The 12544-nt window shown below is 36.1% G+C and overlaps 1 protein-coding gene across 2 annotated transcripts; it reads left to right on the forward strand.

Moving 5' to 3' along the window:
* The first annotated feature begins 449 nt into the window (after positions 1 to 449).
* Positions 450 to 12157, forward strand: LOC129447520 (uncharacterized). 2 transcript variants are annotated; one of them, XM_073874700.1, is made up of 3 exons: positions 474 to 518; positions 5165 to 5299; positions 10740 to 12157. In XM_073874700.1, exon 3 carries the CDS (start codon positions 10752 to 10754, stop codon positions 11772 to 11774), a length of 1023 nt encoding a protein of 340 aa, XP_073730801.1. In that variant the 5' UTR covers positions 474 to 518; positions 5165 to 5299; positions 10740 to 10751; the 3' UTR covers positions 11775 to 12157. The 2 variants fall into 2 exon arrangements, with proteins under 2 accessions (XP_073730800.1, XP_073730801.1); XM_073874699.1 differs by lacking the exon at positions 5165 to 5299 and having other exon boundaries at positions 450 to 518.
* Positions 12158 to 12544: the final 387 nt, after the last annotated feature.

The following is a 12544-nucleotide window of genomic DNA, read 5'->3' on the forward strand; positions in this document are numbered from 1 at the left end:
CCCTGATCCTCCTTCTGCAGGATCCCGCAGAATTTCGGAAGTGCTCGCGGCATTCTTCTCTCCGAGACGTGCATTTTTAAAGGCCACATCTGTATCAGTCAGACTTAGAAATTTAGAAAATTTAAAAACCATGCATAAACATTTTTTTCTCAATAATACAAACATGTACATACATGTTGCTCATATAATATTGTAACCCAGTTTGTGCTGAGCAGTGTTATGAGACTTTTGCCATTATTATGTTTATAAGCAACTGATAAAAGCACAAATGTCAGTGCAGGTCAAAACTTCTCCAGGGCCCTAAAAACCTCTTAGACACCAGAGGGTTAATAAACCTTGATAAACATGTTACACACAGCTCTGCCCTGAGGTTTGTGGGTGTGTTTTGGCTGTTTTTACAGCCCTCTTTAGAGTTTTTAGAGTATTTAAAGTGTCAGTCTGGCAGATAAGTATTTCTCTTTCTCTCTCTCAGACTGAGCAGAAGATCTGAACCAGTGCTGTTATCTACACTTGTCTAGGTAAGTAATGAATGTTCATATCTTCTTTCCCAGTGCTCGCTGTTGTAAATCAGCTTTAGAGAAACACTGCCCTACAAAGGCAAAAGGCAGTAACTTTGTTTTTGGTTGAAAATTAGTTATTGATATTTTTGGAAGTTCAAGACCTCCTTTATCATGTGGATAAGTATATTGAGTCAATTTTTTTGTTTAGTTTAAAAAAAAAAAAAGAAGAAAATAACTAACAACTAAAGTCACTTAAAAGACTAAACTTTAAAGTCATTTTTCTCAGTTCTACACTCTAGCGAGTTAAGGTCTTTTGCTTTTGTAGGGCAGATCACGTCCCTGTAATATAAAAATATTTTTAAATCAAAAGTTATGAGAAAATATCAGCCAATGAACAAACTAAAGGTGCCTGTGGCAAGTTAGGTAGTATTTAATTATTCCAGTTTGAAATTCTTTCTTTCTTTATTCTTTACGCCATTCCAGCATCAATGGCTATATTCACAACTGGTTAATTCATACACAAGGGGCATGTTATTCGTACGTTGCTTAAAACATCCAAGATCAAATGAGACATCCAAAATAATATCATCATGCTCATCATGATCTGGCTAATTAGGTTCCTGCCGCTTATGATTAGTATAGCTAGATTGAATTATTCGAGATCATTGCGCGTTCGTGTACCGCATGAAAAGACAATACATATCGATAGTAGAAACAATGATCAAAGACGCTGTAATTGGCCGGTTGTTCCATTTTTTAAACCCTGTGGTGTGCGAGCTATTGATAGAAGGTTATTGTTAAACTCACGTAACACATGCTGTTTCTGCATTTCTGATGTTAATCTGGAGTACCTATAGAGTAGTATTACTAGGGCTGTTTTCGATTAAGGATTTTCATAGTCGAATCTGATTTGTTAGATTTTGCCGTAGTCGACTGCAGTGGCGGCTAGTGCTAAAAAAATGGGGGGGGGATACAAACTTGACATTAAACTTTTCACTGTGGTAATGCAGGTCTGTAAATAGCTGTTTATCAGGTGATAAATGTCATTACTGCTTAGCTTAAATGCTGAAAATGTTACTCTTGAAGTCAACTAAAGCATGAAATAAATTTACTATGAATGTGCAAATATTGTATAATGTAGGTTTATTATCAGTAATGAACTAATCATTGTAATCATTCTCACAAACACACACACAAACACACACACACACACACACACACCAGAGTTTGCGTTAGACTATTTCATTTGAAAAAAACGACAGTCAAGTATCTTTCATTTTATGTTTTAATGATAGGAATTGTTTTCCTTCACCTGTTCATTTCTAATCATGAACTTACAAGACGAGCATTCAAGTTCAAATGTGTTTATTTATTTGTGAAAAGAACATTGTGCTTTACATGTTTAACATCACATGAAGCAGATTAATGAATAATTTTTTCTCGCAGTGACACACAGCTGAGGCGATAAAACACACTTTGTGCTGAACAGGCAAATATGAATAAATCAAATCACAAAATACTATTGCGATTTAAATAGCAACAGGCGTGTAAAACTCTGAATTGAATTTGCATTTGACTTACATAGTATCCAGCAACTCCATTTGCCATAAGTCCTGGAAAAGCATGTAAACTCGACCATGATCATTTCCTGCTGGTCAATCTGGTCCAAGCTCCTTAATCCTTTATTTATTCTTCAACTGAATGTCTTGTAAAGGGTGGTTTTGTTAGCATAAAAACATATTTTCTTTTATCTCAAGGTATTTCACTTGCTTTCACTGATTAATGTATCTAGCAGTTACATGGCAATCTGCAGCGTGGTTATGAGACTCTGAAAACAATCCAATCACATGAGGTCAAAGACATAAAAAAACCTATTCTAATTCGCTTACAACATCAGTGGGAGGGTTTGGGGCGCACAGCCCTACGCCCCATGGCGGATCAGAAACCAGCCAATTAGAGCTCAGCCTCAGGTCACATGTTTTTACCCTTTTTCCTAACCTACATAGACACTCATTAGGGGTGCACCCCAGACACACAAACATGACACACACACACAGCGAACTCAGATTTGATTTTTAATTTTTTTAAATGAATGATAACATGACTAACAGTGAAATGTACCACTAAATGATTGTATTTGTATTAATTTGCATTATATATTTAACTTTTTTGAAACATGTTGAAGTAGCTTTCTTCTCTGGCTAACTCGCCCCAGCGCCCCCCAGTGACCAGCTGCCACTGGTCGACTGATAGTCGAACCTTTTTTTTTTAGATGGCAGCTAGGGCTGTCGCGGTGAAGGAATTTCCCTTGCGGTGATTTTGCGTGACTCACTAGCGCTATGCGGTTTAACTGCCTTCATTTACTAAAATAAAATTATTATTTAAATCCAAAACAACGAGGTGCACCGGTGTAGAAGCAGGGTTGGCTACATGTCTTTCCCCTTATGAGAAAAAGATTAACAAGTTATACTACAGCTAAATATATATATATATATATATATATAAAACAAAAATAAATTAAAGAAAAATTTCTTAACAAGAAGGCTTTTTAAGTGCAAACTTACAAAGCATGGGTAAATACAGAACAAAGCAATGTCTTAAAGAAATTAAAATTAAGACAGTATTTATGCACCTGTACAGAAGGCAAGTATATTAGTAGATAAATTAATGTGTATATATAAAGTATGAAAACAAATAAATCATTATTTTGCTTAAATTAAGCTGGATAGATCATTTTTTGTCAGAAAGATTTGTCATCATTTCAGAGCAAGTTAAAATGAACTTACATTACAAAACAACCTACATTATATCAGAGTGTTACTTGGTCAAAAATATGTAGAAATATAGCCTATGCGAGTAAAAAATTACAGAACAAAAATGTTTAGCTCACGTGGACTGAACGGAAAGCCGTTAATTAAGTGGACTCTCTGCAACATAGTGGACGTGCTGAAACACTCGAGACGCAGGTGATTTTCAATGTTTATAATGTTTCACGCAGATGCTGTTGATGAAAAACTTTTTATATCTAAATGTCCAGGTAAGAGTCAAGTGTTCAGTCAGTTAATAATAAAGCCATCAGCGTTTTTGGCTGCAGCTCCCTTATTCACGGAGTGGACGCTGAATACAAAGAAAAAACCTATAAAGGTTTTTATTTTAAGCGGTTTTAATGCTGGTAAGCAATAATTTATATTATGTTATATTATGTATTTGTGTTGATCAGTTCAATTAAAGTACTTTTAATCTTTAAAACTTTTAATCTTTAAAAACTCTACTCTAGATGCAGACAACGCTACAGTTATTCTGTCATTTTAGTTTCACTTTTGCATAGTATTAAATTTTGAAAAGAAATGTTTGAATTTAACGTGAAAGGCGCAATTGTTGCGGTTACTTGTCATCCATGCGGTTAAGCTTCTCAGTGCTGCTGCTTATTGGTTACATACTACTTCCCTACTATTCGACTTTGAGGTTCACTATAAGAAGTCAGCCCTAAGTATTACATCCTTTATATCTCTGAAGAGTATTTAGTTTAATCAGATTTATAATAGTTAGATTAGCTTTACTGAATCTTTCCGATAACGTACGAAAAAATGAAAAAGGAGGAGTTATACCGCAGGAGGAGTGAGTACGAGTCATGCAACACTATACAACACTTATAACTTATGATTCACTACATGTTTGTGTCATTTATATAATATGCACAGTGCCTATTTCCAACATAAGACAGAAGTCTTACTTACCGCATGCAACTCATGACCTGGTTGGGAAAATCCAGCGTATCAAACACACAAGCAAAACTCCGCTGCTACCCCGGATAATAAACTATATTTATTATTTTCATAAGGCTGGCTTTCTTCTCATTGCATCCAAAAACACACTTCTCCTTTTGTGCCATTGTTGAAATTAAACAAAGCTGTGTCGAGTGATGTGATGTTTACAAGTTCTAGCGTCTCCCGCTGATTGACGAGTTGGCTGGGTTTTCCGGGGGTAGTGCCCATATAAAGCAGTGATACGTATAGAAACCCCTGAAACGTCAGCTGGACCTGTAATCGAAAAAAAAACTTTCTGAAACTTGTACGAACCCTGGCGAAGTGCATTCGGCCAGAAATACTCTGTAATATGCCCAACTGCTTTTTTGACACTTTGCCTACGTTTAGCATGAGGAAACAACTCTATAACTGTGTTAATAAGTCAGAATCCTTGAAAAACCATTGAACCACCCCTTTCACTTTTTATGATGCTGAATTTGTAAGCAGCTAAAGCTATTTTGTACATAAAATCACCCTACATAATGTAACATATTCTGTGAAAATATAATCTTGATATCTTTAATATTCATGTCAAAGATTAAAATCATGATTGTAATCAAACGTTGATGCTCCTAAAGAACTTTAACTTAAACGGTTAAATTGCTGTTTTGTCTGTTTATAACAGCAACCTTAAAAGCAGAATAAAAAACAGGTGGTGGTCCTGGATCTTCATGTGATGTCCTTACAAAAGTGATGTCTCTAAACTGATTGTTTGTACAGATCATCTCTGGAGGCAGTTGCTTTTTCTTAAAACCCCAGACAATGCAACACTTTCATTATTGATAAATGAACTTGAAATTAATTATCTTTTTTTGTTTGTAGTTTATTAAAAGATGGTGTTTTTTCCTCTTTGGTTAGGGTGACCATACGTGCCATTCTTCCCGGACGCGTCCTGGCCAGGATTTCGGTGCGTCTTCCGGAAGTCGTATTTGTTGACCGCATACGCCATTCAGTTAAAAACATAAGACATAAAAGCAACCATTACATTTTAAGGTAAGAATGAAACTACAATTTTCTGTAATAATAATAATAATAATCCTCTATGACGTATGCGGTCGACAAATACGACTTCCCGAGGACGCATCCGAAATCCTGGCCAGGATGCGTCCGGGAAGAATGGCGGATAATACACCTGCACTTTCAGCAGTTCCCAATAATGTGGTAAATGAAGTATGATGTGCAGTAAATGAATGTAAATGTTATTATATTATAAAGATTATAAAGTCCAACTGCTTCTGATAGCCATTGATCTTCAATGCACAGGACAGACAGCAAAGAAATCCTCTCAGATGACAATCCTTTAGAATACCTACCTGCAAGTGCCTAAATAAGTTTACTTCAAACGGCATTATTCTTATATAACTTATTTCTGACTGCAACAATATTAGCAGGAGTTCACATTAACTGAAAGTCCTGCATTTGCTGAGCCTGCACAGCAAAGTGTAGTAAAGAAGATAAAGATGTGTGAAAATATGTGAAAAAAACTTATTTGGTTATTGGCATTTTTTTCAGGAAAGGGACAGGGTAACATTTTTGTAGACAGAGTTTTGAAGATAGAATAGATAGAAATTACTAAGCAAACTTATTTATACTTATTTACTTAAGTATTTAGTACTTCTTAAGACCATCTAAGTGTACTCAACTGTGCTATTTTCTAAAATATTTAGTTACAACTTGAAGCACACTTGAGCCCACTTTTAAAACATTTATAAATATACTTTTATTATACCGTCGCTGTTCGGTGAAAAGCATGTATGTCCATTTTGCCGATTTTGAGATGGATTTCATTTCATTTCCGTATACAGTATGCTTCACATATCTAAATGGCCAATGAAAAGATGTGAAATCATGTCATCTTATTTTCACGTATATCCATTTGGTGTAAAAGCTGTCAATCACGCCGCGGATTGTGGAAGCATCTCGGCGGTATCGTGAAGTTTCATCGAAGCGCAGCACTGGATAGCCGAATAAACATAGCCTGGTGAGACAATGATTTTCTTCATCGAGGTAAACGTTCCCCCCTGACGCCAGACATACGTCTAGGAGTGACAAAATTACGGTAGGACTGTGCAAACAAAGTATCTGTCTAGCATTACCATGTCAGTGTATTGATTCATTGTCCCTTCATAGTTTGCAAGAGACATTTAACACATTTATAATTAATATAAAATAGCCTACATCTTAGTTTATTAAATACGCTTAGTTTATTTAATAAACTGAGCGTTTTCACCTGTCAATATGAAACGTGACTTGGCTTTCTAATTAATGATCGGAAGAACGTGTATCGACCACAGTTACTGTAAAATATGCACGCATGTCCATTTAAACTCAATTTTGGTTAAATGTGGATTATATCATTACACTGGCAAGAATATGGTTACATGTAAATATGCCGTACCAAGTATGACAACGATACATTCAACTGCTTTTGAAATACGGTGTTTTTTTAACTTTCTGAAAAGTAACCGTTTTGGACATACGTGAGTTTCATTGAGCAGGACAATACCTGAATTATAGTACATAAATAATATAACATACTGTTACGTCCCTTTCTTTAAGTCTAGGGAAAGGAGGGGTTGTAACAATTAAATAATAATAAAAAATATTAAATGACTGACAGTCACATCAATCCTCTGATCCAGAAAGATAAATAACCATCACAAAGTTAACCAATGAACTAATAGTTTATTTGCTTCAGGAGAGGGCAAGGCCAACATAACAAACAAAACAGTTTGAACTAATAAAGATAACCTCTAAATAACTACCAGAGAAAAAAAACAAAACAAACAATGGAGTCTTACCTTCCTTCCTAACTAACATAAACATCTACAAAAGTTTACAAATTAAATGGCACCTTCTCCTTACCGCTCGTCAACATAAAGAAATTTAGTATTTACATAAACTGAGAACAACATGCATTCTTAGAAAGTAAGAAAGTCCTCAGTAGTGATGGGTTATTTGAGGAGAGGCTTTGGAGTGCGTGTCGAGAATAAATGGCCGTGCCAAATGAAGCCTTGCTTTGAGGCTTGTGTTGTTAACGTTAACTTTTGTGACCTGTTATTTGGTCTTTGTAATGGAGCGTTGCTGTCAGCACTCAAACTTGGTTTCACTGCTATTTTATGCTAGTTTGGTGAGTTGCGTTTACTCACTGATGCCCTTCAGCTGGAGCCCAATTAGCAACCTGCTACACACACACACAGAGAGAGAGAGAGCGCGAGAGAAAAACACATGCCTAACAGATGTCATCATAACCCCATATTACATAATGAACAAATACGTCCACGGGACGTAACAATACAAATTGTATTATTAATATATTGCCCACACATTTGTATACATTAAATTAAAAAAAAAATTAAAAAATCACTAGCCTACCCCAACGCATTTCCACAACGCGTTTTCGTTCAGAGGCAGCATCACGTGAACCAGCTGAAATGGACAAGGAGATCAGTGAGTACGTAATGGCTACCGTAGTTGCAAGACGCATTTGGAAAAACGAGATGCTAGACAGCACTATTTGTTTGAATGCAAAATACAATTTCACCACTAGACAGTGTTGGGTGTACAAAGTAACGCGTTACTGTAATAATATTACTTTTTTCAGTAACTAGTAGTGTAACGCATTACCCGTCTGAAAATGGTAATATTATTACAGTTTTCCCGAGCTAGTTACTTGCGTTACATTCGCCAGTAGCACATTCATCACACAAGGCACACAACACAGATAACAAAAGGGAAGGGGAGGAGGGCGTGAATGGAACAGTGATTGGTCTAAGTTTGGTACGAGGTATCATTTACCATCACCGATTGGTCGACACCCGGCAGCCAGCAGCACAGAGCGGCACACTCAAAGACAGATCGGGAAATGGAAGCGTCAACAACGGCAAGCTCTTTTTCAGAGGAAGGTTCCCAGCAACAGAAAGCTAGTTTCGACGGGTGGAGATTCAGTCATTTTTTTATTATGTTCAACGGAAGGAAAATAACTTGACGGTGAAGTGCACACTCTTTAATGTTTCTCCGAACGCTGTGCCCTGTGTCCGGTAGCGGGTAAGGAAGCCAGCAGTAATTTTTATGTTGTATTAAAATGTGGTGTATTTACGGTGGGTTTTCTTGGCGTGGAGACCTTGATGAATGTGAGGTTATGCCACGGTCTCCCGGCGCTCATTTCATTGTTTGTTTGTATGTAAACAGGGGTTGCGTGCAGGTTGTTTATTCCATCAATTTTGTATATCAATTTTACCGTAATTGACGAAGGCTGTGTCTTTAGCTTGAGTGATATTAATGATATTTATTGAATTGATTGTGTATTTATTACTTTGCGGTGTTAAATTGATATATTTTTATGTTTGGGTGTTGGATGAATTTGCTGTGCATTGCTGTGTATAGACGGGTTGCACGGCGACGTCATTAACTGGTTTGCGCACGCAACCGAGAGGCAGAAAGAAGAGATGTGCATTGTGTTGTATGCTAGTAGCGGTGTCTGTAAGTCAAAATGCCAAGGAGTTGTTGCGTGGAAAATAGTACCAACCGAGTCAGTGCTGGGTGCCTGATGTTAACATACCAGTAGATTCGACTATTACGTTACTAGCCTAACATTATAATTCATACATGTATCACAGTAACACTGCAAAAATAAAGACAAAAAAACAGATCCTACTAAAATCAAGTTTTATTTATATACAAACAATAAAGAACGCTTCAATAATTAAGGTTGTTGCAATCGGGCTTTCTGCCTCCTGGCTGCGCGCGCACCCTGTAATGTTTGTAAACTTGCAACCCGTCTATAGTGGGTGGGTAAATAATGTGCACTAACATCATGGTATCCCCCTGCTAAGAATACAGAACTCTTGGAAGTCTTTGTCAGGAAATAATTTATTGTTAACCCCGTCATTCTTTCATCAGCTGTCCATTTAAAGGTGTCCATCTAAAATAAATTGCAACCTGTTGTCATCCCTGTATTTTGAATGAGTAAATTGTTGTCAAATTTAATCTAATAAAATTGTAACTTTTTATTGATTTGGGGGTTTTGTGTTTGGATATTTTCTTGGCCGTGGCTTGCCCAAATAAACATTCTTGTCCAGAAAAAAAATGTAACTAGTAATATAACTAGTAATATAACTAGTTACTTTCTCCAGGGATAATAAAGTAAAGTAAGGCATTACTATTTTTCAGAGTAATATGTAATACGTAATATATTACTTTTTTGAGTAACTAGCCCCAACACTGCCACTAGATGGGGGAAAATCCTACTTACTGTCCATTTAATGTTACATTTGAATTACAGTACAGTCAAGTATACTATTAGAATGTTATATATTTACTATTTAACCTGCATGTTTGCCACCAAAACATGTTTTAACACATTCTAAGATGATACCTATTCTGTATTCATACATATGAACTGGTTTCTTCCATCATTAACAACAAATTAAATGTTAGAGGTACTTCAACGTGATGCCCAGCTGATGCCTGACCAACGATCACCGACAGGACCCGCTTAATCTCCGCTTAATCTCCGCTTAATCTCCCCTTAATCTTCTTATCCGTTTATATGTGTGTATATACATATATATCTCCCAAGGGTTTTTCCCTCCTAGGACTTTTTTTATTATTTCCTCGGCTAAACAACCCAGGGTTTTTGTTTTTTCCTCCTAGGGGGTTTTTTAACCCAGGGACGTAGCCTGCTTGGGCTTAACTTAGCTTCTTCTTCTAGACGTTACATTAGTAATACGCTCGCTCATAATGTCGAGTCATAGCCGCAGCAAATTTGACTGCTTATGCTATTGTGTATTATGTTGTGCTATCTGTCGTTTTTCTGTGTTTTTACTGCTTCTATTAATGCAAAGCTGCTTTGAAACAATTAAGTATTGTGAAAAGCGCTATATAAATAAAATTTAATTGAATTGAATTGAGGTACACCTAATGTATTTACCCCTATTGAAAGTATACAATATAAAACAAGATCAGTGAAATGCAATGACCTACTTTATTACATTGTAGAACATTAACATGAAAAGTGCATTTGAACAAACTTAAGATAAACCTGCAAATGCATATATGTATTACCAGCGTACCTCCGGTATACTTTTTAGAAACACATTAAAAGTATGCTTGAGTTCAGCATACTTTTAAAAAGTGTAATTAAGCATATATTTATTACCAGCATAATATATATATATAAATATAAATAAAAAAAAACTATAACATTTTTGAAATACATTAAAAAGCTATTTAACAAAATTTTAATGCACTTTAAATAAGAATACAAATATATTAAAAACATATAACTTATAAGTATATTTTGAATACATTAAATACTACTTTTTACCTGGGAAACCAAGAAAATTATTTTATATGTACATGTAGTGAAAACTAAAACACCAGCATCCCATCAAATCTGTTCACTGAATGTCTGTGTTATTTTGTGTTGCAGGTAAAGACAACAATGGCAAGCATCGTCCCCAAAAGCAAAGCTAAAGGTGTCGATTTTTGTGGATCGTCATACTACTACTATATAATCCGCTCTGATCTCGGCTGCTATTTGCAGTCAAGTGATTTTAGAAAAGGGTCAGATCTCACTGTATTCAATCTGCACCCCTCCTGTCAAAATGGAGATCATTATTTGGCTAACAAGGATGGCAACTTTTACATCATTAAAGGTAAATTCTACCGCAGAGTCACTGACCTGTCAAGAGATGACAGTGCTGTAGTTGCCAGCCTTCATCCCAACTGCCAGGGTGGAGACAACTACCTCGCAGCCTATGGCTTTTTTTACATCATCTTTAAAGAAAGGGGAGTTTACAGAAAAACATCAGACCTGAGTCTTGACTCAAATGCTGTAGAATACAAGCTACATCCTAATTGCAGTAAGGGTCTCTATTACTGGGGTCTGCCAGATAACTACTACTTTCTCATGCAAGACTCACAGTGGGGAGTTCAATACTATAAAGGTTCCAACTTCAATAAAGATGAATGTGTTGCCGTCTATTCTGTTCACCCTGATGTTGTCAACTTTCTGCCTGGCGGGCTGTCAATAAGTAAAGGCCCAACATTTGGCAGGTGGCAGAAGATTAAACGCATAAGTAATAACAGCACCACACCAGTGACATGGAATGAGAAAGTTACTAAAGCGGTTGGATACAGTAAAGAGAAGATGATACAGATCACACACAACTGGAAGATAAATGCGTCAATGTCATTGGATGCTGGAGATCTTATATCACTGATTATGAAGTTCCAGTTCTCCTTATCTGCAGAATATGGAGGTTCACATGTGAACACTGAGAAAGAATGCTGGAACGAAGTCACTACGGTAGAAGAAGGGATAACGTTTGAGCTGAAGCCAGGCGAGAGTTTATATCTGTGGCAGTACCAACTGGGTCTTTCTGATGAACCAGTGTTGTTCTGTCGTGATTTAAAGATCAATAATGTGTCGGATCCCCCAACTGAAGTACCTGAACAACCATAAGAAAACATACCTTCTCAAGTAATACTTTACATATCTGCAAGAATTGCTTCAAAGCAGGCAGGGACGAGAGTCTGTAACTGTACTATTTAGTAGATTTGATATACAATCCATTACAGCCATTTATAAAATATTATGATAAAAAAGATCAAAATAAAAAAAGATCAAAACCTCGTTTGAACTGTAAATCTGATAATTCAATCTGCTACTTTATACTGTATGTCTCCGTGCATAGGTGTCTTCATGCATAAATAATGTAACTCTCTTAATTTTTGTTTGTAAAACTTTGGGGGTTTAATCTTATGAACTGTCAGCGGTATATTATTGTAATATTAATATGAACCTTAACTTTTCCTTTACTTTGTATCTTACAACATTTGCAGTACATTTACTAAATTTAATGCTGCATTGCAATTTGTATTGTTTGGATCTTGCATTAAAAATGTTAAATAAAGTCTGTTTTAATTATATTAAGTCTATTTCTTTATCAGAACATTACCCATGTAGTAATTACAGTGGTGTGTGTGTGTGTGTGTGTGTACCTGGTAATTATCACGTTGTGGGGACCAATTATCCCCACAAAAATAGGAATACCAGTATTTTTGTGACCTTGTGGGGACATTTTGAGGTCCCCATGAAGAAACAAGCTTATAAATCAAACAGAATGATTTTTCTTGAGAATGTGAAGTAGCAGAACGTTTTCTGTTATGGTTGGGGTTAGGGAATGGGGTAGGGAATAGAATATACAGTTTGTACAGTATAAAATGCATTAC

This window comes from Misgurnus anguillicaudatus, chromosome 12, assembly GCF_027580225.2.
Source record: "Misgurnus anguillicaudatus chromosome 12, ASM2758022v2, whole genome shotgun sequence".
Lineage (NCBI taxonomy): Eukaryota > Metazoa > Chordata > Actinopteri > Cypriniformes > Cobitidae > Misgurnus > Misgurnus anguillicaudatus.

Bases quoted from the DNA above. Each gene is read 5' to 3' on its own strand.
- LOC129447520 (XM_073874699.1), top strand. From the start codon at position 10,752: ATGGCAAGCATCGTCCCCAAAAGCAAAGCTAAAGGTGTCGATTTTTGT.